The 20,928-nt window shown below is 41.3% G+C and overlaps 3 protein-coding genes across 4 annotated transcripts; 2 read left to right on the top strand and 1 right to left on the bottom strand.

Moving 5' to 3' along the window:
- Positions 1 to 1,062: 1,062 nt before the first annotated feature.
- Positions 1,063 to 2,806, bottom strand: ppil1 (peptidylprolyl isomerase (cyclophilin)-like 1). The gene is made up of 4 exons (XM_084542406.1): positions 2,529 to 2,806; positions 2,120 to 2,274; positions 1,490 to 1,558; positions 1,063 to 1,348 (listed from the first exon to the last, which is right to left on the bottom strand). Exons 1-4 carry the CDS (start codon positions 2,582 to 2,584, stop codon positions 1,128 to 1,130), a joined length of 501 nt encoding a protein of 166 aa, XP_084398532.1. The 5' UTR covers positions 2,585 to 2,806; the 3' UTR covers positions 1,063 to 1,127.
- A 137-nt stretch (positions 2,807 to 2,943) lies between these two features.
- On the top strand, positions 2,944 to 9,443 carry eno1b (enolase 1b, (alpha)). Its single transcript, XM_084542405.1, has 12 exons — positions 2,944 to 3,154; positions 4,714 to 4,811; positions 5,033 to 5,128; positions 5,773 to 5,831; positions 5,929 to 5,998; positions 6,273 to 6,406; positions 6,548 to 6,770; positions 6,990 to 7,187; positions 8,158 to 8,359; positions 8,624 to 8,732; positions 8,910 to 8,968; positions 9,067 to 9,443. Exons 2-12 carry the CDS (start codon positions 4,727 to 4,729, stop codon positions 9,134 to 9,136), a joined length of 1,305 nt encoding a protein of 434 aa, XP_084398531.1. The 5' UTR covers positions 2,944 to 3,154; positions 4,714 to 4,726; the 3' UTR covers positions 9,137 to 9,443.
- Positions 9,444 to 11,563: 2,120 nt separating this feature from the next.
- Positions 11,564 to 20,723, top strand: rereb (arginine-glutamic acid dipeptide (RE) repeats b). Of its 2 annotated transcripts, XM_084543561.1 has the most exons (17): positions 11,564 to 11,698; positions 12,946 to 12,994; positions 13,527 to 13,651; positions 14,069 to 14,168; positions 14,269 to 14,367; positions 14,592 to 14,672; positions 14,787 to 14,940; positions 15,058 to 15,144; positions 15,261 to 15,454; positions 15,564 to 15,725; positions 15,930 to 16,040; positions 16,235 to 17,355; positions 17,698 to 17,902; positions 17,990 to 18,692; positions 18,815 to 18,952; positions 19,053 to 19,227; positions 19,695 to 20,723. In XM_084543561.1, the coding sequence occupies exons 1-17, from the start codon at positions 11,673 to 11,675 to the stop codon at positions 19,726 to 19,728; spliced, it is 3,564 nt and encodes a 1,187-aa protein (XP_084399687.1). In that variant the 5' UTR covers positions 11,564 to 11,672; the 3' UTR covers positions 19,729 to 20,723. The 2 variants fall into 2 exon arrangements, with proteins under 2 accessions (XP_084399687.1, XP_084399686.1); XM_084543560.1 differs by having other exon boundaries at positions 17,698 to 18,692.
- Positions 20,724 to 20,928: the final 205 nt, after the last annotated feature.

The following is a 20,928-nucleotide window of genomic DNA, read 5'->3' as shown; positions in this document are numbered from 1 at the left end:
TCATTAACAAGCAGTCACCCCAGGGAATAGTCACCCTTTTTGTTTACACAGCTAGATAAGTTGAAATTGTATCACTGACAAGTAGGAGGATGAGTACAGAGATCTGATGGGGGACTTCAAACCACTCAACACTGGGAAGACCCAACAGTCCTCCTGCCAGCAGTGGAGGCGGTGGACACCAACAAGGTCCAGGGGGTGAAACTAAGCAACAGACTTGACTTGTCGGACAACACTCTACGGGACAGGACAGAGCAGGTTAGGGTTGTTCAATGTGTGCACCAGTCTGCAGTGGTCAGAATCATCTTGTGTGCTGGAGAGACAGCACTGGAACCTGTGGTGCCAACAAACTGGGCAAGCTGGTGAAGAAAGCCAGCTCGGTGGAACTGGACAGTCTCTCTCTATGTTTAGCGGAGGTGGTCCAGGAGTACTTCCAACCACAGACTCACACAGCTACGAGCCTCAAAGCATCTGGGAGACTCTGTTTATATCAACAGTCATCTGACTCCACAACCAAGAACCTCTGACCTCAACTGACCCGATTTACTGACATCTTACTCTGTCTCATCAAAACAAACTGGATATAAACCCCACTCATGTGCTGTTTATACACTGTTGCCCTTTTAGCTGTCCTTACCACAGGCAGTGCGTAATTTACCGTACATAGATACTGTACATATTCATATTTGCTGTATGCAGATTGTTCACGGTTGTAATTTATTGTATGCAACTTTGCACACGGATATAGATCTAGGTATGAATGCAGCAGGTGTACACATACTTTTTCTTTAAAATGACTCAGACACCTGAACTGTTCAGCATCTTCTCTTCACCAGCCAACAAGTAAAATAAAAAGAAAATCTTGTCCCAAGCAGTCAGCCATGAGGACAAAGAAAAGGTTAGATCTAAATTATTATACTGCAGAACTGTCCATCTTTTAACATTAATCAAATTTCATTTGATAGTGATAGTTTAATGTGAGTATTTAACTGTGTTTCAATGTTTTTGGTGATTTCCGTTAGCAAGCTGTGTCATATTACTGGAAAAAAAAACTTGGCATTCACATATTTTACAGACATTTATTTAAAACAAACAAACAAAAAACAACAGTGTAAAAAAAAGGCATTTCTTTAATTGGGTAGATTAGTTCTGACAATCTTGATATCATCAACGGGACGATCTTGACCGTTTGTCTCCACCATCCCAATCCGGTTCAGCACTCCCATCCCCTGGTGCACTCTACCGAAAATAGTATGCTTTCCGTCTAACCACTGAGTTGGTCCAAGAGTGAGGAAGAACTGACTTCCGTTGGTGTCCGGTCCTGCGTTGGCCATCGCCAGAATGCCGGCTCCTAAAAGACACACAAATGAAACTAACCGATTAGACTAAAGTGAAGGAATGTTTCAGGCAAAGCCACAAGAAGTTTCATCAACTTTAACAAATATTTGAAGGTGAATATTTTGTTCAGCTGAACTTTATACAATGTGATTACCTGTGAATTTGAGTTCTGTATTCAGTTCGTCCTCAAACTGTTTACCATATATGGATGCTCCCCCTCGACCTATTAGGAAAAGAGAGATCACAAGATGTTGGATCATTTGAAGAGAGTGGGCGAAGATAAGTCTTTGTGTGTGTGACTCCTGGAACAGCTGATGCTTGGCTTGTTAAAATAATTGCTGTAGTTTTGATTTTGAACAATGTAATTAAAGATTTCTCCAGGGATGATGATGTTGAGAGGCTGCTGACAAGAACGATGCGTTCACATCCTAAAAACTCCTAAAAAAAAACTAAATGTGATTACACTGTATGTTCAAAAGTATTTGAACACCCAATCATTTCATCCATAGTAGACTGATGATCAATCTTGAGGCTATACACGTGAGGACATTATCCCGTTGAAACAAGAGACAGCATTTCCTACATAGCTGAGCTATAAAGTGATTCTTACATTATTCAACCTGTAATGTAATGTAATTAATCCCATCTGGTGTACAAACGAGACCTGTAAAATAAAATGCTGCTTGTTCACTTTTACTGGAAACAATGAACCTACTTAACCTCAAACTTAAAGTATTTTCGACAGTGGTGTCCAAATGCTTTTAGCTGTGTCGCGTTTGTGTACCTGTTCCTGTAGGATCTCCACCCTGCACCATGAAGTCTTTGATTATCCGGTGAAACTTTGTGTTGTTGTAGTACCCTCTCCTGGACAGCTCTGCGAAGTTCTTGCAGGTTTTTGGTGCATGATTCCAGTACAACTCCACCACAACTGTCCCCATCCTGCAATGCACGGTGCTTGGCATTAGTATTTATTATTATTTATTCAGCCTCTTTGAGCTACACTGGCACCATCTGACTAGTTAGACTGAAAATAATCCTACGATGTGATTTATAAGTCCACGTGGTGCAATAAAAAGACAAAACTATACAAATATAGCAAGAAAAACCACACAGAGAACATCACAAGACAGCCACTGACTTCACGTTACTGGGAGCTAGCTAAGTTAGCATCCAGTGTTTCACTATGAACTTACGTTGTCTCCAAAGCCACTGTGGGCGGCTGCCATGTGTCTGGAGGTATCCCTGACATTATCACTCCAAACAGTAACCTTCAGTAGAAGTTAAAGCAATATGTATGAATTAAAAGTAATGCGATTTATCAGCCTGGCGGGTTCATTCAATTTACTACGGGAAGTTTCTTCTTCTGTGGTTTCCGCTCAATTCCTCTGCACGTTGGAGGAAGTCAACAATGACTGATTGCCCCCTACAGGATACATGGGTGAACGGCAGGTTGGTGAATTTCATAATCTGGGTTGACCTTTGCGATTACGTGTCCGAAGGTCACGACAAAATCTTTATTAATCAAATTATTTAGAAGAAACTAGTTTTATTATTTTTTGCTGGGGGGTACAACTGCCTATCGCTCAAATATTCAGACAGTCAGGGAGATTCATTCAGATTCAGAGGTGTTGTTGGTCCATTTGAAAACGCTAGGGGCAGCAACACGGGGGCGTGGCACGTTGTGTGCTCGTGTCGCTGTCTGTAGAAGAAGAGCGTTCTCCTCCAGTTCCACTCCTCCTCGCCTGCAGCCATCTCCTCTTCCGCTCTTCAACTTTTCCACCCAGGTGGTCTCCTTTACTTCTCTGAGGTTGATATCAAGGTAGAGTCACTTGTTTTAGCCCGTTTCAACCATTTGTGATAAATATATGTCATTTGTTTCTCGTGTGACACGCTCGTGCTGTCTTTTTGATGGGTGCCTAGCTAACTATTCAGGGAGGTCGGCCTGACACTTAAAGCAACGGTGTGTCTGTGGTCCGAAATAGGAAGCGCATAAAAGTACATTTAAAAAAATAAAATAAATAAACGGTACAGTTTTTCTTATCTTACATGCACTTAATAATATCGAAATCTGACATAAGATGATTTATCTACGTCCAAAGTCATACAGTATACGTGTCATGCAAGAGGAAATTACAAAATGAGACGCACATGTCACAGATAAAAGGAAGTGGGAATACATTTATGTTTTTTGTTTGTTTTTTTTTTCACACAGGAAATATCAAACATTTTAACGTTTCCACGAATTAATTTACTGATTTATTTTCCAATGCTTTTGATTGTAAAATGTGAAGATATTTGTCTAACATCCTACTTAATGGGTTATTTCTGATAGTGATGTTGCTGAAGTACATGTGTTTGTTTTTGGGTGTTTTTTTTTGCTTTCAAATACTATTATAGCAGAGTTGTTCACATCTGAATTTAGTGTTGCCCCCGGATTGAGACTCTGCTCATAACTACACAGGTTTACAACTTGACAGATTTGAGACTTCATGATACGTGGCTGAATACATCCAAATCTTAACTATAGTAATTCCTACTGGAAATTCTCTGTCAGTGTAGATTTGACTCACATTTTGTTTCATAAAGGTGGATAAACTAAACACTGATAACAAAAAAAAGAACATGTGGCAGTGACAGTTAAAAATGCACACAGGAGAAATAGTTGGATTTTAATTCCTATTTAGATTCACATGGCAGCTAAACCCATATTGGCTCCACTGAGTTAGAGCAAGTGCTTTAATAGGAAACTTTAATGGTGTTTATTCATCGTTGGTGGTGGAACAGGAAGTCCAGTTTCCTTAATGTTTTCCTCTTCGGCGTGCAGCAGAGTTTTCAGGAAGGGCCATTATGTTGGTGAGATTGCTTGTTTATCCGGTACGCAAATAAAAGGGATTATGTGGGTATCATGTCATGTGGCCAATGACACAGTGACCTTGCTCTGGAATAAATTCTCTTATAATCCAGCTGCCATTAGGACTATATGCTAAAACTTGAATTAATAAACCTTTACCACCGCACCAACACAAGCTAGCTGTTGCTGGAAGCTTAACTTTCCTTTGACAGATGCAGCAGTTTTGGCATCCTCATGGCCATGTGATTAATCAGATGAGGACTCCTAATCCAATTAGAGCAGTAGCATGCCTGTTAGCACTCCTAAGCTTGCAGCTAGGTCAGGATATTTTTGTGGGTAAGCTCCAAGGAGGAAAGAGAGTAAAAAAGGTAAGCCAGAGGGTGATAGAAAATTACACTTACAGACTGTTCAGTGTTTGTACTTGCTTTATTCTTTTGTCTGAAACCAGATTTGAGGACCGACTGCCGCGTATGTTTGTCCAGAAGATCACTAGATAGTAACAAGTTCAACTGTTGTCTCATTTCAAGGTCCTGCGGCACCATGTCCATTGTCAAGATCCACGCTAGAGAGATCTTTGATTCTCGTGGAAACCCCACTGTAGAGGTCGACCTTTACACGGATAAAGGTACGACTAAATCTGAAAATACGTGACTGATGTAGTGTCAGTAAAATGGGAGATTAGATTTCTAAAAGCTATTTTAATAATGGGTCAACAACAAAATGTATTTCTTCAACTACTACCATAAAGAATTGTTTATTTTATTAATAAGAAATGATATAATCATTTGATTTAATTTAGTATTTTGTGAATCTGATGTCTTGTTGCTGCTCTCATGTATTTCTCAGGTTTGTTTAGGGCAGCTGTACCAAGTGGGGCATCTACTGGAATTTATGAAGCCTTGGAGCTCAGGGACAATGACAAGTCCCGCTACCTTGGGAAAGGTTTGTGCATAATCTAATTTTTTAATAGGAAAGATTTAGTCGCTTGTCAAGTTTCTTTGATATTTAGCGAATTTACTATGAATATCCACAGATTCTGTTGCCTTCACATAATTTATTTTTTAAAAACCTGAACACGATTTTCTCGTATTTTCTGTTTTCCGTTGTGTTGTGTCGTCTCTTCTCTCCATTCTTTCTCTTGTCGTCTTTGCCAGATGTGAAAGGGTTAGTGAGTTCCCATTGCCTGTCCCTCTCAATTTAAAAACTCAAATTTGTCTATTTGCGAAAAAAACAAAAAACTATTGGTTACATGATCATAATGCTTGATTATTGAATGCTTTAGGCAAACAATCATATGTGGTGTGCATGGTGAATTGATTATAAAGCATGCTGTTGGTCCAGTATCGATATTTAGCCTGTGGATTGAACTTTCAGTGAAATAAAACTATGTTAACACGTTGAGTAAGAGCACTGATGAAGAATTAAAACCAATAAACAACAAATAATATTTTTAATTGGTTTTAATATGGTTGAATTTGAGAATGAAGAGTTGCATGTTTTGCTAAAGCTATGGCTCCAGTGTTGGCTTTGCATGAATTTCTAATTAAAATGTTGTGATAAAATAATCACGTCTCTGTCCATCACAGGAGTCTCGCAGGCTGTAGAGCACATTAACTCAACCATTGCTCCTGCGCTTGTTGGCCAAGTAAGACAGTTTTTCCTTTTGTTTTAACCGTTTGCCGCATGTGAGTATTTTTGTTCTCATTGATTACATGCTAATGCGAAGCCTCCTGTCTCCTCAGGATGTATCTGTGGTTGAGCAAGAGAAAATTGACCAGATGATGATTGACATGGACGGCACAGAGAACAAATGTAAGTGACGGTAATCATACTGCTGCAACTTGCTTTCTGTAACAACCCTAAGAATTAAAGTCTTTATAATTATCTGGTTGATAAGAGATTTCTGGTGCATTCAGTTGAAGCAGGTGAGCTGAGGTCAGATGATTAACTTGACTAGATTTTGTCTAGTCTTTGTCCCAGTGAGATTTGTTGCATGTGGTCTTCTTACAGTTTCATTATTAATGATTAGTCAATAAAATGGAAAATTATATGTCATTGTTTTTTGTTTTTTCTTTATGAAAAACAGCCAAGTTTGGAGCAAATGCCATCCTGGGTGTGTCTCTGGCTGTTTGCAAAGCTGGTGCAGCAGAGAAGGGGGTCCCCCTGTATCGTCATATTGCAGACCTAGCAGGAAACCCAGAGGTCATCTTGCCTGTACCGGTGAGACTTTGTGTGTCGACTAACCAGCATGCATTTTTTTATTTATTTTTTTTATTTTTATTTATTTTTTTGGTTCCTTCATGGAGCTCACCTACCGGTTTGTTGTAAAGCCACCGGTCTCATATCTCTCCTCTCCACCAGGCCTTCAATGTGATCAACGGCGGCTCTCATGCAGGCAACAAACTCGCCATGCAGGAGTTCATGATCCTGCCCATCGGTGCAAGCACCTTCAAAGAGGCCATGCGCATCGGAGCCGAGGTCTACCACAACCTCAAAAACGTCATCAAGAAGAAATACGGACAGGATGCCACTAATGTTGGTGATGAAGGTGGCTTTGCTCCAAACATCCTGGAAAATAAGGAAGGTAAATATTCTCCATTTTGGAATCATATACACAACATGTGTAACAGTATAGAGAGCTGCAAACTCATGGCACTGAGGAAAATATGCTGTTATCTTCATACATCTACGGCTGACTGATAAAACAATCCGATGTGTTCTCGTAGTTAGGTAGTAACGGCAACAGTAATGATTCATTAACCAATGCATTTTTTTTTTTTGTCGTATTTATTTGTACTTGCAGCTCTGGAGTTGGTGAAAGAAGCCATCTCCAAAGCAGGATACACAGATAAGGTTGTGATCGGCATGGACGTGGCTGCGTCAGAATTCTACAGGGAGGGAAAATACGACCTGGACTTCAAGTCGCCCGACGACCCAAGCCGTTATATCACTCCCGATGAGTTGGCTGATCTCTACAAGAGCTTTGTGAACGATTATCCAGGTAGGTGACACCCTGACACTCTCATTTCATACATATTTTACAAAGAGCGCAGGGCACACAACAGAGTAGTAATTTCAGCATTTTTCTGTTCCCTGTTCATTCAGAGTAATTGTTCGCTACTGTCAACACCGATTTACGGCATCAAACACGTTTCTTTGTGGGAAATGTGTCAAGACCAGTATTATTCACACTTATTCAGTTTCTTGGGTTTGATCTTTCTGCTGTTTTAAAAACTCAAAGAAATAGTAAAAAGCATTTGGCATTTTTAACTTTTTGAAGGGATATGAAACTGACAAGATGAAGGAAGGACAAACAAACAAACGGTTTGAAGTTCTTTATCAAAGCGCTTTATCAAAATGTAGGTTACACACATTTATCCTTTGACTCAGAAATAGAAGTAACAAATGTTGAATTAACAACAGTCTTGATCCCAAAAAGCCTTGAATTTAAGAAAATTTTTACATTACTGTTTGCAGTACATTATTATTGCGCAGTTTCTTAGATATTTATGGATAATGGTGTAAATGCATATTTATTTGACTTTTATGTCATGGATGCACTTTGATTGAAAGGTGCAGTCAAATTTAAATACACAAATGTGAGCTTGATGCAGTTAATCCTCAGCATGGGCGATCATTATTGCCACTGATGAGTTGTGGTAATGCAAAAGCACCAGAACGGAGAGGGAAGAAGAGGTGGCAACAAGCGATCAGTCATAATTTAAAAAAACTTATTTGGTCCTACAAAATTCAGCTTACAACATTTTTACTAATCTCCCTACAACTCTTATTTTGTTTTCTACTGTGAATATTTATTTTCCTAATAGACTTCTTTGTTTGTTTTTAAGTAATTTTAGCTATACTTTAATCAGTAAAATGTTATCCTGACTAATACACACATTTATTCTTTAATAGATTCCTTTAGTTTTCTTTAGGTGTGACTGATCACCTGTTTAACCGTTTATTCATAGTGGTGTCTATTGAGGATCCATTTGACCAGGACGACTGGGCAGCCTGGACCAACTTCACCGGCAGCACGGACATCCAGGTTGTTGGCGACGATCTGACGGTGACAAACCCTAATCGCATCAGCAAGGCTGTGGAGGAAAAGGCCTGCAACTGTCTGCTGCTTAAAGTCAATCAGATTGGCAGCGTTACTGAGTCAATGAAAGCGTAAGTCAATAGAAAAGATGTGCAGTAACAGAATTGAAAATTAGAGAATGCTATATACCCATACTGACCTAGTTTAGATTCTTCATGTTGTGGATCAGTGGATGGGAATAAGAAAATGAATGTCACATTTTGGCCACAATAACTGTCCAGAATGGGACAAGCCAAAAACCCTACTAAGGAGCAATTGGTAAACAGTGTCATACTAAATCATACTAAAAAGTAAATTATCCCGAGTTATCAGAATTTCTTGATCTTTCCCCGCAGGTGTAAGATGGCCCAGGAGAGTGGCTGGGGTGTGATGGTTAGTCATCGCTCTGGTGAAACTGAAGACACCTTCATTGCAGATCTGGTGGTCGGCTTGTGCACTGGACAGGTAAGTTTATTGGAGGAGTGGGACTTTTTGAGGACATGATAAAGGACTCATGCATGCCTGAAATTGTGCATTTATCTCCACTATACAAACATCTTGCAGTTATAGCTGAATTCATTGTGTATGTGAGATAGGACAATACCACAGCTAAGATGTAATGTTTATTTTACACACTTTCAGATCAAGACTGGGGCTCCCTGCCGCTCTGAGCGTTTGGCCAAATACAACCAGATTCTCAGGTTGGTCTAACTCGTGTACAAACTAAGGAATTAAGCATGCCGCTAACTTCAAGGGTGAAATCTAACTTTGAATTTTTTTTATTTTTTTTTTATTGTAGAATTGAAGAGGAGTTGGGAGACAAGGCTCGGTTTGCTGGGAAGAACTTCAGGAAACCGCTGGCGGAGTAAATGAATAAAAGATTCACTTCACATACGAGTGGATTCAAATCCATCCTAACAATAACAATGAATGTAGAAGTGCTCACATACTACCTGCTGTAATGAGTTAATAGAGAACATACTGTAATTAATGGAATTGTGATGCTTTACAATCAAGCTCTTGTTTTTTTAATGTCGAGCATAATATTAGACCTGAGTATAATGTGACTAATATTTATTTACAGCACTTAAAAACTGTTTTGACAACAGCTGCACTTGGAGAAAAAATGAATAAAAACTTTTGTTAGTGATAAAATATGTTTCCTCATTTGCTGTGGTGGAAGATGTTTAAACCATGTGATGTTACAGAAGAGGAGCTCCTTTCCAAATGTGTGGATATTAATGTATATTATGACAGAAAACTCGGGAGCAATATGTCAGGTATATACACTATATTGCCAAAAGTATTCACTCACCCATCCACATAATTGAATTCGGGTGTTCCAACCACTTCCATGGTTACAGGTGTATAAATTCAGGCACCTAGCCATGCAGACAGCTTCTACAAACATTTGTGAAAGAATGGTTCACTCTCAGGAGCTCAGTGAATTCCAGCGAGGTACTGTGATAGGATGCCACCTGTGCAACAAGTCCAGTCATGGACATGGAAACAATTGGTAACAAGAACAACTCAGCCACGAACTGGCAGGCCACGTAAAATGACAGAACAGGGTCAGTGGATGCTGAGGCCGCCAAGTTTCTGTCAATCGCTACAGACCTCCAATCTTCATGTGGCCTTCAGATTAGCTCAAGAACAGTGTGTAGAGAGCTTCATGGAATTGGTTTCCATGGCTGCGCACCAGTGCACAAAGCAAGGTCCATAAAGATGTGGATGAGCGAATTTGGTGTTGAAGAAGAGCCATTAGGACATAGCCTAGTTCACTTATTTGACGGAGCAATCTTGCGAGGTAGTATTACTTTTTAAAGGCTGACATTTATTTACAGAGGTATTTAAGAGGTGATGTGCTGGTTTGTATATTTTTTTCCCATTAGCCTGTCAGGGGAAAAGGGTAGTATAGATAGATACAGCATCCAGCAGCATTCGTACAACAACGGAAACAACTGAGATCTGCATGCATCCAAATACAAGGTATTATGTATGACTAAGTATAAAAATACAGTATATGTAAGAGTTAGTTTCAGACTCTGGGTGTCTGTAAAGCCTTTTCAGACAATGTGGATCATTACTGACAATAAATAAGACTGAATTGCGCTGTCTAAAATTGCACAAACACGGTTTGTACACTTCAGTTTTAGTCCATTTCACATAGTCCCTCAATGATCTTTAAAAGCATTTTCAGCAGCTACATTGCAAACAATAAATATTGTTGTCATTATTGTTGCTGTAATAACTAACAATAGTATTATCTGCAATTAAAAAAAAAAAAAAAAAACAGGATAACTATTATTGTTATTATTTCAAAGCCCACCCTGTCAGGTCTTTCCCCACCTGCTTTAGCCTATGACTCCCTCTAGTGGCAAACTGAGGCAATGGCATCTGTGGAAGATTGCGTACAAGCCCACCAAATTTCGTTGCTTTCGACCCGCCTGACTCTCATTCACTTGTCAGCCAAAAGATTCCTCCGAAGACGCCTCCTTTCAGGCCGTGGACGACTTCGCCACGGCATGGACCCCTTTATGGTCGCTTGCGATCAACTAGTTATTATTATTTCTATTAATATTGTTATTGCTGTAATTTTGGTGTAACTTTACTCTGTAATCTAAAAATATACATTATCGTTATTAATATTATCATTGTCGTTATTATTATTATTATATTATTATTAGGCTAGTAGTATTGTAATTAAGTTAACTATTTTCGCTTTAATTTGAAAAACATTATTTTTATTACCTTATTAATACTATTATTATTATTATTATTAGTAGTAGTAGTAGTAGTAGTAGTGGTATTACCGTTATTATTTCTGTAATTACGTTAACAATTTGTTTCGCTGTCATTTAAAACAAATAAATATAATCTTCCGTGTACGTGTTGTTGGGTTAAAGGATTTATTTTTTAATTAACAGCTTCTTTATCGTCGGATATTGAATAATAACCTCAAAACCAAGTGTTGTGTCTCCACCACAGATCAACGGGACTGTTATGACGATGGCGGTCAATGTGCTGCCTCACACAATAATGTTCAACAACCGCAACAATTCACACAGTATGATATATGTTGTTTGATTCATGGCCGCCTGTGCAGCACCAGCACCAGCAGCTGATGATGATGATGATGATGAAGCCCCAGCGTCGTCGTCTGCTGCCTCTGATCCGCGGCACATGCTCAGTTATGTACACCCAGATAACTTTGAAGGCTTAGCTGTGGCTGCTGAGGTCATTGCGCTGGGAAGAGGAAGAAAAAAAAAAAAAACACAGAGCGAGTCCCTCCGCTACACCGCCTCCATTTTGAATAGCCATGTAATAGGGGAATCGCATAGTTTGTGTGTGTATCGCCCACTGCGCTGCGTAGTGTCAACAAGCCACATCCAAACATCCTTCGACATGGACGACCTGTTCAGTCCGCGGAGGTAAATTCGTTTACTCGCCCTTTTGCATTCACGTTTTGCACTTTGAGTGTCTCAAATGCAACCCTTTGGTGCTTTGTAAGCGTCACTTTGAGAGCCGTTTGCGGGGAATAGTCGGAGTGTCAGTGGTCACGAAGTTCGTGTCTGGCTAACAAGCTAGCCAAATAACAGCGTATTACTGTCTTGTTAGCAGCTAGCTCCTCACACTGGAAACACCTTTCTTGTCGTTTTTTTGCTAACACGTATTCTGTTATTTAAATAATCTCAAACTAAACAACGTGTATGCGTCGTCGGCGCCCAGACACCTCGGCTGTGAAACGATTCCTTACGTGCATTCTTTATTTTTTTTTATTTTACACGGGTCGCTGCTAATTTGTGCCAGCATGCTAACGTGGATGTTTATTATTGATTGCACACTTTAGCTCAGGTTAAGTACGCGGGGGGGGGGACAGGCTCGCAGCTCGCGTTACTGTCAAACCTGTTAGTTTTGTCGGCCGAGCTAGCACACACTGTTCTCGTAATGGTGACCGTAAAAAAATTAGCAGCTCGCGTATGATTGATTGACAGTGTTTTGCGGTGGCTGTGGCGTCGGGTTTCATTCATGTAATACAAGGAAGCGGCGCAGGTCACAGCTGAGATTGGACCACGGTGTCGGGAGGGGCGGGATGTTATTCTGAAATCACAGTGCAGACAGTGGGAGGGAGCCTGCTCTTGACAGCTTATTCACTCACTAATCGGCTGCACATTACCTTCTGCGTTAACATGGCGTTAAACACCTGTTTATTAAAAGTATACTCAACTTGCCACTTCATTAGGTACACCAGTGAACAGGAATGCATTCTAACGTCCTGCACTAAACCTTGGTTTCATGGCTGGTTTTAATGTTAAGTTTATGTTGAAACAGTGTAAGAAAGGTGGTGATTAAGCTGCGTGGTGGTTTTGGAGGATGTGCTTTGTGGTGCTGTTAAACTGCATTGAATTTAAAACACTGCCTGAAAGGGGGTTGTCAAAATAACAGAAACATGTGTACTACAAACTACAACCCTCTCAAAATGAAAACATCATAAATCCCATGACCTTCATGAAGCTAGGATTTAATGCGGGACTGCATTTGTTTTCACAAGTGTACCTAATGAGCTGTGTACTTAAACTGCACGGCTGGATTTGCTTTGCCCCTGTCCAGATCTTAGCAAGCAAATTAATCAAGCTGCTGAAACGTAACGTTTTATTTACTTTGTTTTTCATTGTAGGAGCCTGAACAGCACACAGGGCGAGATAAGAGTGGGACCAAGTCATCAGGTATAGCAAACAATGCTCTTTATCATATGTTTAAAAACTTCAAAATGTGTAATAATGAAATGCTATATAAATAAAAAATAAATAAATAGAAAACTTGTTTGAACCGTATTAAAATGAAACTGATCAGATCCCAATTTTCCAAAAGAACCATAAGGATAAGATGGCTGGATAATCAACTACAAACCCTCTTAAGAAGCATTTTCAGCTGAGATGAACAAGTGTCTTGAGAAGCTCCAGAACCTGCATCCAGGTCTATAAGTTCAGAGAGCTTTATCCCTGCTTATAAGTGTGTTTCTGTCATAGAGAAAAAAAAATAAATGTTAGATTTTAGTGTCTTCTTAAAAATCTTGGCATATGTAAAATCAGTTTTATCATAACAAAACCCTCAATCCCCTATTTGCATCGATTTAAATTCTAGTAATATGTATCATATAAGTTCATAAGATGTAAATTAATATTTGCCAATGTCTGGTGAAGGAGCCGTGAAAACGTTGTGATCTTCTGTTTTGTCTTTTCCTTGGTCTCGCTGCAGGTCAAGCTTCCAGAGTTGCAGCCGCGGCCTGCGCCTGTTTTACAGACTCAGACAGAGAACGAGGAGCTCATGTGGACACCGGGGGTCAATGACTGTGACCTTCTCATGTACCTCAGAGCCGCCAGGTCAGTGTGTGCACTTTATAGCTCATAAAGGGACTGGAACGTCAGAAAGACTCGGTTGGTTTTTATCTCTATAACTGCTAGCACTTTTCTAAATAAAAACATACAGTAAAATGTATTTTTGAGAATGTCAAAGTAATACAATTCCATGTCCTTACTGAACAACAGTGTGCACACTTATTGTTTTCATTTTATACCTTCAGTTGTTTGAGTTTAAGTTGGTTATTGTCCACTTCCTTTATTTCTTTATGAAATGAAAGTGAGAAATGCAGCTTTAAATGGGGAAGTCTGTTAACCGTGCCAGTGCTTCTCCTGCACATGCCTGTGTTCAGAATCACAGTTAAAATCTAACTAGGAAAGTAATAAAAAAAAAAAGCTCCTTTAGTATGGGCTTAACGTAAATGTGTTTTATTTTTCAAGGAGCATGGCAGCGTTTGCAGGGATGTGTGACGGTGGATCCACAGAGGATGGATGTTTAGCAGCCTCCCGCGATGACACCACACTCAACGCTCTGAACATGGTACGAAGCTCAACTTGAGTAATTGTCCATTAAATTTAAGATTCAGCTATACTGCATTTTGAAATGTACATACATCTGTATATTTTCTGATCAATTCTAGCTCCATGCAAGTCACTATGATGCAGCAAAGGCCCTCCAGCGTCTGGTTAAGAAGCCTCTACCGAAACTTATTGAAAAGTGCTGGTCTGAAGATGATGTGGTGAGACATCTTTTGTAGTTACACAGTATTGAGTAGTAGTTAATCTCTAGTAGTGTTTGTGTAGGTCAGTGAAATTATTAATTGTAGAGATTTATAGAATGGGAATCTTTCAGCATGATGAAAACAATTACTGGTGTTTCTGTTCCTTGTTTATTAAGTTCTCCTGTCCTATCCTGCCTGAATGTCGTTTAATTTAATATATTTCTCCCATGTTTTCCCTACAGAAACGCTTTATCAAAGGCCTGAGACAGTACGGAAAGAATTTCTTCCGCATTCGAAAAGACTTTCTGCCCAGCAAAAAGACTGTAATTGCGTGTTTTTGCATACAGGACCATTTATATTGCACACAATAATTAAGTGATGCCATATCCTTGATCAGAACTTTCATTGGTAATAAAAGTCTGTGTTCTCATCACCAGGGAGAGCTGATCACTTTCTATTACCACTGGAAGAAAACTCCTGAGGCCGCGGGAACAAGAGCTTATCGACAGCAGCGCCGGCAGCCCTCGTCTCGCAAAGCAAAGACTCGGTCTGTGGCCGCTCCTGTCAACACCCCGTCTCGAAATTATTCAGGTGACCGCCTCTCAGTGTTCCTCAGAAATGTGATGTCAGACGTGTTGAGAGGATGAACAGTTGTGCGTTCGAGATGGTCCGTTCTGTTTATCTAAACTGACTTTTTTTTTTTTGCAGTGGATGCGAGTTCTGCCAGCGAGGACGATCTTGACAGTGAAGACAGTGAGCAGGAAATCAAGAGCTGCAGCCACTGTGGAACGACGAGTGAGTAACAGTCTTAATTTTTTTGGTTTATCAAATAAAGCAGTACTTTGTATAGATCTCTGTGAAAGCTTTAAACATTACATGAAACTTACCTGAAGCCATTTTTCTCTGCACAGGTTCTAAGGATTGGCACCAGGGTGGAAGAAGCAACCCTTTGCTGTGCACGAGTTGTCGCACGTATGAAAACAAACACGGATGCCTGCCGCCAGCTTCAAAAGCTGAAAATGCTCCATTCCTGTTTAAACCTGTTAAAGCGGAAGAGGAGGTGAACAGCAAGCATGGCATGAGGACACGGCGTAGCAGAGCACCTGTAAGCCTGAGGCTGGCAGATCAGTCTCATAATAATTTTTTTTTGAGAAATCAGAACAGAATCTCATCCTCTTGGTTTTAACAGTTTTTTTTGGCGTCTGTCTTTAAAGCAGTTGTCATCTTTAAGAAGTGGCCACAGGAGGCTCACAGGCTCCCCGACCAGCGAGGATCAGCAGTCTAGTAACCAGCCCTCTCCGAGTGGATCAATATCTAATTCTTTGAGATCGTCTTCCGCTGATAATAAGAACGACTCCACCAAGAAAACAAACAAGGTAAACATTCATAAACAGGTATTGCACAGGTTGGACCTGTATGACAAGATCTTGTGTAACTGGTACTTAGATTGTTTGCAGATTACTGAGGGCGACTTTGGTTGGAGGTGGTTTGTGTAGTGGAATGACAGTTTGGCTTCTATATCAGTCATCATCATCATTATTACTTTGTGTCAACACGTAACCCCACTGTTGTTCCTGCAGAAGATGAAAGAGGAAGTTGCATCACCAAAGACAACTAAACGTGTACGGGAGAGTGCTGTTCAGGAGCCTGATGAGCCTGAAAAAGTTACACCTAAAAGGCCAAAGACCCAGGTGAGAAAGTTTTAACAAATAGAGACAATAAACTTCTTGTTTTGTTGTGATCTTTCTTTCAAGAAACCTTGCAGAGGTTTTGGAGCTAATTTAACATAACGCTGCGTGATTATAGAAAGACAAATAATAGTGTTATATACTGAGACATGAATTGGCATTTTAGGTACATGAACCAGGTTTGCTTGTTCCTCCAGGACCCACAGGGCTCCAGGTCAGAGGGAGAGGCTGAGGTAGAGGAGGAGAGCTCTTCAGAAAGCCGCAGTGCTCAGGACGACGGCAGCAGTGACACCAAAGACATCGATCAGGACAACCGTAGCTCCTCTCCTAGCATTCCCAGCCCTCAACAGGGCAATGAGAGCGACTCCGACTCCTCCGCCCAGCCACACGGCATCCCCTCAGAGCCTGTTGCCCCTGCTGCCGTTCTGGCTGACACGTCAGTCCCACAAGCCCTCTCCTCTCAGGGCCCTCCCATCACTCCTCAGCCACCACAAAGTATACCCTCTATCGATCCACCTCAGAGCCCCACTCCTCCTTCTCTGGACCCTCCTCAGCCTGCCGTCGGCCAGTCAGCTGCCTCGGCGAGTTCAAACAGCCGAGCACAACCAGCCTCTCACTCTCTTTCAGCACTGGGTCAGGACTCTCCTCTTTCTCCAGTATTTCAGGTCCCACCTGCTCTCAACTCTGCGCTGCCTCTGCAGTCACATGGGCCTTCACCTCAGACCCCACAGCGACCCCCACCCTTCTTTAGGGAGGCTCAGCTCCCTCAGCCTTCTCTTTCTGGCACCCAGATCAAGCCCCCCCCCACCACCCCTATTCCACCTTCACACAAACAGCTGCCCCACCAGTCTGCTACACCTTTCCCCCAGATGCCCTCAAATCTCCCCCCTCCTCCAGCTCTCAAGCCCCTCAATGCGCTACCAAACCAGCATCCTCCGGGTGCTCCCCCGCCACCTCTTCAGCTCATGCCACATCCTTTGCCAGTGCCGTCACTTCCAACCCAACTTCCTGTGATCTCTCAGGTGCAGACCCACCCCGGAAAAAGCCTAACTTCTTCCCACCCCCCTGCTACAGCATCACACCCTATCACTTCCGTAACATCTTCTACTATTGGCCCTGTCCCGAGCCTCCAGCCATCCTTCCCATCTCTTCCTCTGAGACCCTCGCCCGGCAGCACTGCAGGACCATCACAAATTCAGATCAAAGAAGAGCCACTGGATGAGGTGGAGGAAGCTGAGAGCCCACCGTCTCCACCTCGGAGCCCTTCACCGGAGCCCACCATCATCAACATAGCAAGCCATGCCAGCCAGTCTGCCCGGTACGTTCAAAGTTATTGTCATATATCATCATTCTTCCAGACATTGAGCAGTGATGGAGGCTTGCAACACATTGGAGGACAATAAATTGCGTCCTTCAAATCCCTTAGTTAACACCTGCTAAAAGAGATGCAGCAAAAACAGGCTGTAAACAACTAACATAGTTAATGTGGCACATTTGTCATCAAACATCTTATTCTTATTTGCACCCACTATATTTAAAGCATTTAGTATGTCTACGGCACATCTCATTATCCTTCCTACCTGAGTGAATCGAAATGTGACTTTATGTGAATGAAGCTGATGGATAATGCTTATAAATGCACATCTGTTAATTCTTTCAGGTTTATCAAACACTTGGATCGCGGCTACAACTCCTGTGCTAGGACAGACCTCTTCTTTACCCCACTGTCCTCCTCCAAGCTGGCCAAGAAGAGGGAGGAGGCTGTGGAGAAGTCCAGGAGAGAGGCTGAGCACAGCGCTCGGCAAGAACGCGAAAGGGAAAAAGACAGGGAGAGAGAACGAGAACGGGAGGCGGACAGAAATGCTGTGAGTGCAGTCTTCCTCCTCTTATTTGAACATTTTATCACACTAAAAAAAAACATGCGTTTTCTCACATGCTGTCTTTTCTTACAGAGAGCCTCCAGCTCCTCCCATGACAGTCGAATGAGCGAGGCACACATGGCAGCTCAAGGCCACGGACGCCCCTCGTTTGATCAGCCGCCCACCACTGTAGCAGCCGTGCCTCCCTACATCGGCCCAGACACACCTGCCCTGCGCACTCTCAATGAATTCGCACGACCCCATGTCATGTCCCCCACCAACCGCAACCATCCTTTCTATGTGTCCCTGACCCCTGGCGACCCCTTGCTGGCCTACCACATGCCTGGCCTGTACAGCGCTGAGCCCAGCCTCAGAGAGCGTGAGCTGAGGAACCTCAGAGAACGGGAGCTCCGCGAGAGGATGAAGCCTGGCTACGAGGTCAAACCCCCAGACCTGGAAACTTTACACCCATCGGCCAACCCCATGGAGCACTTTGCCAGACATGGGGCGCTGGGTCTTCCCCACATACCTGGACCTCCCCACCACTTTGCAGCCTTCCATCCTGGACTGAACCATCTGGAGCGGGAGAGGATGGTGTTGGCAGGACCTCAGCTACGCCCAGAGCTGAGTTACGCTGAGAGACTCACTGCAGAGCGGCTTCACGCTGAGAGGATGGCCTCTGTGGCGACTGATCCCGCTACCAGGCTGCAGATGCTCAATGTAACGCCGCATCATCACCAGCACTCTCACATTCACTCCCACCTCCACCTGCACCAGCAGGATCCCCTCGGCCAAGGTGAGGTTAATTAGTAGGCAGTAATTTATCTGGAGGGTAAAACACTACCTGCAGGTTTTTATTTGTCACATGCATAATGTGCAGGTATTGTAGAATTTATGATATATCATTTCTTTGTACAGGTTCAAGTCCTCATCCTCTAGTGGACCCTCTGGCAACAGGGCCACGTTTGGCCCGATTCCCCTTCCCTGGTCCAATCCCCAATGCTTTACTCAGTGATCTGCCTCATGATCATGAGATGCTGCGCCACCCACTGTTTGGTTTGTAGTCTCAACTCTTAACATTTTCACTGTCCACAACTTACTTTAGCTCTTTTTTCCAACTGGTTCAGCTTGATTTATTTATTTATTTTTTCTACAGGAGCTGCGTATCCACGGGAGCTGCAGGGCCCGATTCCTCAGATGTCAGCCGCTCACCAGCTCCAGGCCATGCATGCCCAGTCTGCAGAGCTGCAGAGGATGGCATTGGAGCAGCAGTGGCTGCATGGGCATCATTTGCATGGAGGCCCTCTACCAAGTCAGGAAGATTATTACAGGTAAGGTATTCAAATTAAATGTACGAATATGATTAGGGTTTCCCTCGATATGAAAAGATAGCTTTAACCAAATTTCCTGAAAACACGATTAATGCAGATTTGCATTCACAAATATTATTGTCCTTCCACATTCTGCACAACAAACGATTGAAAACATGTAAAATATTTGAAAATATGAGATTTATCTTTGTTTCGGGGGAAGTTATTGATATACACATTATCCAGTGTTTTTGTCTGCCCTCTTGTTCTCATGCTCATTAATGGAAACTCTTATTAAAACATCATTCTTTCTTGCGCTTCAGCTGTGAAACTTACCGAAGCAGTCCATCTGTATTCTTTTGTGTTTATTGGTTATTATGCTGTTGCACCACAATGGAGCCAAAATGGCGGACGTGCAGTTTGCATTGCTCAGTTAAACTCATCAGCTGTTCTGCGTATTTACTCGTCTTTGTTTCTGTTTTGTGAAGCCGCCTGAAGAAAGAAGGTGACAAGCCATCTTGAGTCCCAGGTGGTGCATGCCCTGAAACTCTACACTTATACTCAATACTGTGTACTTTTGAAACTGTAAGAGAATATTTTGTGTGTCTTTTTCTTTTGTTTGTTTTAATATATTTTAGAAAAAAAAATATTTGTGGATCTTTATGTGCATTCCTCGTTCAGCACTTAATGGGACTGTCAAAGTCCGTCTGCGATTTTCATATCGCTTAAGAATTTATACTAGTTTTATTGTCAAAATAATGAACAATCTCACCCATTGACGTGAGATTCAAGGTGGCAGGTTTTCTCAAACTGTTTCGTATGCAGTCATATGAATTTGCTAAAACAGAGCTCTTATAAAGGATATGAAAACAGACTGACTTTGGTTTCAACTTTAAATATCCCTATAATGATTTCTAAAAGAGTTCCTTGTACAGAATGACATTTAAATCTGTGTGTGGATGATTGTAATAACCTAGCATGACTCAGTCTTCATTTTTTTTTCACCAAACTAGTGTAGCAAGTTGCATTGTGGTGTTTAGAAAGCTTAGTGGAGGTTGGATTTACTCTTAAATCTGCTAAATATTTGTTTAAATCCTAAAGTTTTATATTATCAAGATATCTTTTCACAGTATAACCGAAGCTTTTATTCACTCATTTTTGAGATTGTAAATATTCCATGTTCACAATAATCTATATGAATTAGTACTATTGATATATCAGTAGATGTGAACACCTGACCCTTGATTCAGCAGTAAATCATAAGCTAAACACAATATATAGTATTATAAGGTGTGATACTTAATTATTAATTGGACCATGATCTGTCTCTGGTGACAGAAAGTTTTATTCTTAGACATTGTTTTAATGAGTATAGAACTGATACTGATTGGTTATAAACTAAACTCTAATCTGTTAATGGAGTTTTAAAAAGGACTGCCTAAATTCAGTATTTATGTGACATAATATGAAAGTGTATCCATGGCATATTTATTTCAATAAATATTTCTGCAATGACATTGTATTCTCTTCTTGCATATCCTCACTTCAAAGAGAAAAACACACTATGTTCATAAACACTTTGTTGCCAAATCATTAGGCACACTTGTAAAGTTCAGTAAAGTAACAAACTATGTAAATGCCTCCTCTAAAATGATCATTCAGTTAAAAAAACAGACACACAACATAACCTTCAATAATGATGGTTTAATTAAACATATACTG

The sequence above is a fragment of the Chelon labrosus genome (genome assembly GCF_963514085.1).
Source record: "Chelon labrosus genome assembly, chromosome: 4".
NCBI lineage: Eukaryota > Metazoa > Chordata > Actinopteri > Mugiliformes > Mugilidae > Chelon > Chelon labrosus.
Note: the sequence above shows the minus strand (reverse complement) of the source record. Positions and strands in the feature narration are given on the sequence as shown.

Excerpts from the sequence above, each read along its gene's own strand:
- eno1b (XM_084542405.1), top strand. The coding sequence starts at position 4,727 with ATGTCCATTGTCAAGATCCACGCTAGAGAGATCTTTGATTCTCGTGGA. Across the intron at positions 6,771-6,989 it reads CATCCTGGAAAATAAGGAAG|CTCTGGAGTTGGTGAAAGAA; the intron begins GTAAATATTCTC and ends TTGTACTTGCAG. Across the intron at positions 8,969-9,066 it reads AAATACAACCAGATTCTCAG|AATTGAAGAGGAGTTGGGAG; the intron begins GTTGGTCTAACT and ends TTTTTATTGTAG.
- ppil1 (XM_084542406.1), bottom strand. The coding sequence starts at position 2,584 with ATGTCAGGGATACCTCCAGACACATGGCAGCCGCCCACAGTGGCTTTG. Across the intron at positions 2,275-2,528 it reads ACAGTGGCTTTGGAGACAAC|GATGGGGACAGTTGTGGTGG; the intron begins GTAAGTTCATAG and ends CGTGCATTGCAG. Across the intron at positions 1,559-2,119 it reads TGGAGATCCTACAGGAACAG|GTCGAGGGGGAGCATCCATA; the intron begins GTACACAAACGC and ends TTTTCCTAATAG.
- rereb (XM_084543560.1), top strand. The coding sequence starts at position 11,673 with ATGGACGACCTGTTCAGTCCGCGGAG. Across the intron at positions 13,652-14,068 it reads ATGTACCTCAGAGCCGCCAG|GAGCATGGCAGCGTTTGCAG; the intron begins GTCAGTGTGTGC and ends TTATTTTTCAAG. Across the intron at positions 16,041-16,234 it reads CTAAAAGGCCAAAGACCCAG|GACCCACAGGGCTCCAGGTC; the intron begins GTGAGAAAGTTT and ends TTGTTCCTCCAG.